This window comes from Myotis davidii, unplaced genomic scaffold, assembly GCF_000327345.1.
Source record: "Myotis davidii unplaced genomic scaffold, ASM32734v1 scaffold892, whole genome shotgun sequence".
NCBI lineage: Eukaryota > Metazoa > Chordata > Mammalia > Chiroptera > Vespertilionidae > Myotis > Myotis davidii.
This window is the reverse complement of record NW_006284341.1, coordinates 1123383-1125822: the sequence shown is the minus strand read 5'-3', so window position 1 is coordinate 1125822 and position 2440 is coordinate 1123383. Positions and strand designations below refer to the sequence as shown.

General features: G+C 35.9%; 1 protein-coding gene across 6 annotated transcripts in view; it reads left to right on the top strand.

Annotated features, from left to right (window-relative positions):
- Nucleotides 1-2440, top strand: part of USO1 (USO1 vesicle transport factor) — an 85261-nt gene that overhangs the window by 56844 nt on the left and 25977 nt on the right. For all 6 annotated transcript variants that reach the window (XM_006754563.2, XM_006754561.2, XM_006754562.2 and 3 more), the window contains one exon: nucleotides 1056-1196. In XM_006754563.2, the coding sequence (XP_006754626.1) occupies nucleotides 1056-1196 (141 nt within the window). The remainder of the gene's footprint in view (nucleotides 1-1055; nucleotides 1197-2440) is intronic.

Sequence of the window (2440 nt, the reverse complement as noted above, 5' to 3'; positions counted from 1 at the left end):
CGTCTCCCTGCATTGTGCCTACATATGCAAATTAACCGCCATCTTGTTGGCAGTTAACTGCCATCTGAGTTGGCAGTTAATTTGCATATAGCCCTGATTAGCCAATGAAAAGGGTAGCGTCGTATGCCAATTACCATTTTTCTCTTTTATTAGTGTGGATTACTCTAGTTTTAAAATGCAAGGTATCTATAAAATTATTGAAGATGTAACTGTGCTGAACACTTGTTTGGGATGACTTTTTTCATGTTTCTTAAATTTCATGTTTAAGTTCAGACTAATCTAATCATAGGAGCCAAATTAGGGACTTAATTAGCATTAGCAGGCAGTAGGGCCAACCCCTTGCCTAATGCATGAATCTTCTACCATGTCTCCAGTTGTTAGTTTATCCTCTCTTTAAATATTTCCAGTTTAGGAAGAATTTAAACACCTCCACCCATTCTGTTTTCAGACCTGCTCTATAATTAGGTGTTCATCCTTACTTCAATAAGAAATCTTACTTTGATAAAATACCACCCTGTTACTTATTCATTTATTCATTCATTTATTGAGTATGGACTGTGTTACAAATACTGTGCTTGTTTGGGATACAAAATTGACCAAGGTAGTTTCTATTCTCTAGGAGTTCATAATCACTGAAGGAGATAAACTTAGGATTAATATATAGCAGTGGTTCTCAACCTTGGCTGCACATTAGAATCACCCGGGAATCTTTTTAAAATCCTGATTTCTGGGCTTCATCCTCCGGAAATTCTGTTTCTTTGTTATGGGGTGGGGCCACAACGTTAGTAACAAAGAAACAGAATTTCCGGAGGATGAGGCCCAGAAATCAGGATTTTAAAAAGATTCCCAGGTGATTCTAATGTGCAGCCAAGGTTGAAAACCACTGATATCTAGTGTAACAGAACTATTGTCATGATAGCATAAAGGCAAGAGCACCCAGATCTGGCTAAGCAGGTGAGGGCATTCTTCACCTATATGTTTTTATTGTTGCTATAGATTAAATTTGCTTCAAGACTTTTTTAAAAGACAGATTTTGTTTTGTCTTTCTTTTGCAGCTTATTCGTGTCCTGGTATCTCCCACCAACCCTCCTGGTGCTACTAGTAGCTGCCAGAAAGCCATGTTCCAGTGTGGCTTATTGCAGCAGCTTTGTACTATCCTAATGGCTACTGGAATTCGTGCTGATATCCTGACTGAGGTAAACTGAATGAAGGCAGAGACTGCTCTGTGGAGTTGAAATCCTAAGAATTATCAGAAAGAATTAAATATCAGCTAAAGGAAAAATAGCAATAGTTAACTATTTTTATGTGTTAAAGTCCTTATTGATCTTACTAAAATATAATTAGTATAATGATGACAGTATCAATTCCAAAAGGTGGACTCATTCCTCAAGTTTAATAATATATAACTAGCTATAAAGCATAGAAGAGTTTTCATTAATTTTATTGTGTTCAACAGGCATGAACAGTATGATTTATGTTTGTCATTTTGAGAACAATATGACTTTAGTCTTAGTCAAGTAAGACTTGAGTCTTAATTAGTCTTGCTTATTTATAAAATAGTAAATTCTTTCCTGACATATGGCATTTTCTGTTTCCTATCTTTTAAGAAAAACGTTAATTTGAAGAAAATAATGGTTTAGTTTATTTAAATTATCTTTTTATTTTTCTCAACACATGCACATTAAAAGAACAGATAATAATAAAAGTTTTATAACAAAAACAGCTGTCTTCAACCTCTCTCCTCCCTACAATAAGTCGCACTAACCCCTGTATAGCCCTCCTACTTTAATTCCCTTGTCACCTCAGTAACTTACTTTTAAATCAATAATCAGGGCTTAATAGTTTTACAACGATATTTATACTGTCCCCTGCTAAGCCAATGAGAGCCCTATGTCTTTTTTTAAAATACACCTTGTTCTTGTCTGTCTTATAATAGTGTTCCTTTTTGTGTTTTATTTTCTGGAAACCTTTCATCATCCTGCTCCAGTACAGACTGGTTATTCTCTCTTTCTGCCACACGACTCTAGTCCTGGACGTTCATTCACCATTCCTTCTAGGACTTACTTTCACCTCTCTCTTGACTTGGATTCCTTAGTTATAGATTCCATGTCTTCCCCTGCCCCCCATTTCATTATCTTATTTTAGTTAACTTCTTGAAAAGTGTTTAAATGGAAAGAGAATATGTTTTTAGTTTTGTTATTCCTTCAGAGTTAATTTGAAGTTTGGCTAGGGATAGAATTCAGAGTTCGAAATTACTTACACTCCGCTTTCAGAACATTATTTCAGTGTTGCTGAAGCCATCTTGAATCTTTTTTTTTTAATTAAATCTTTATTGTTCGGATTATTACATTTGTTCCTCTTTTTTCCCCCCATAACCCCCCTCCTCCCAGTTCCCGCCCCACCCTACTCCCTCACTCCCCAACCCCTGTCCTCCTCCATT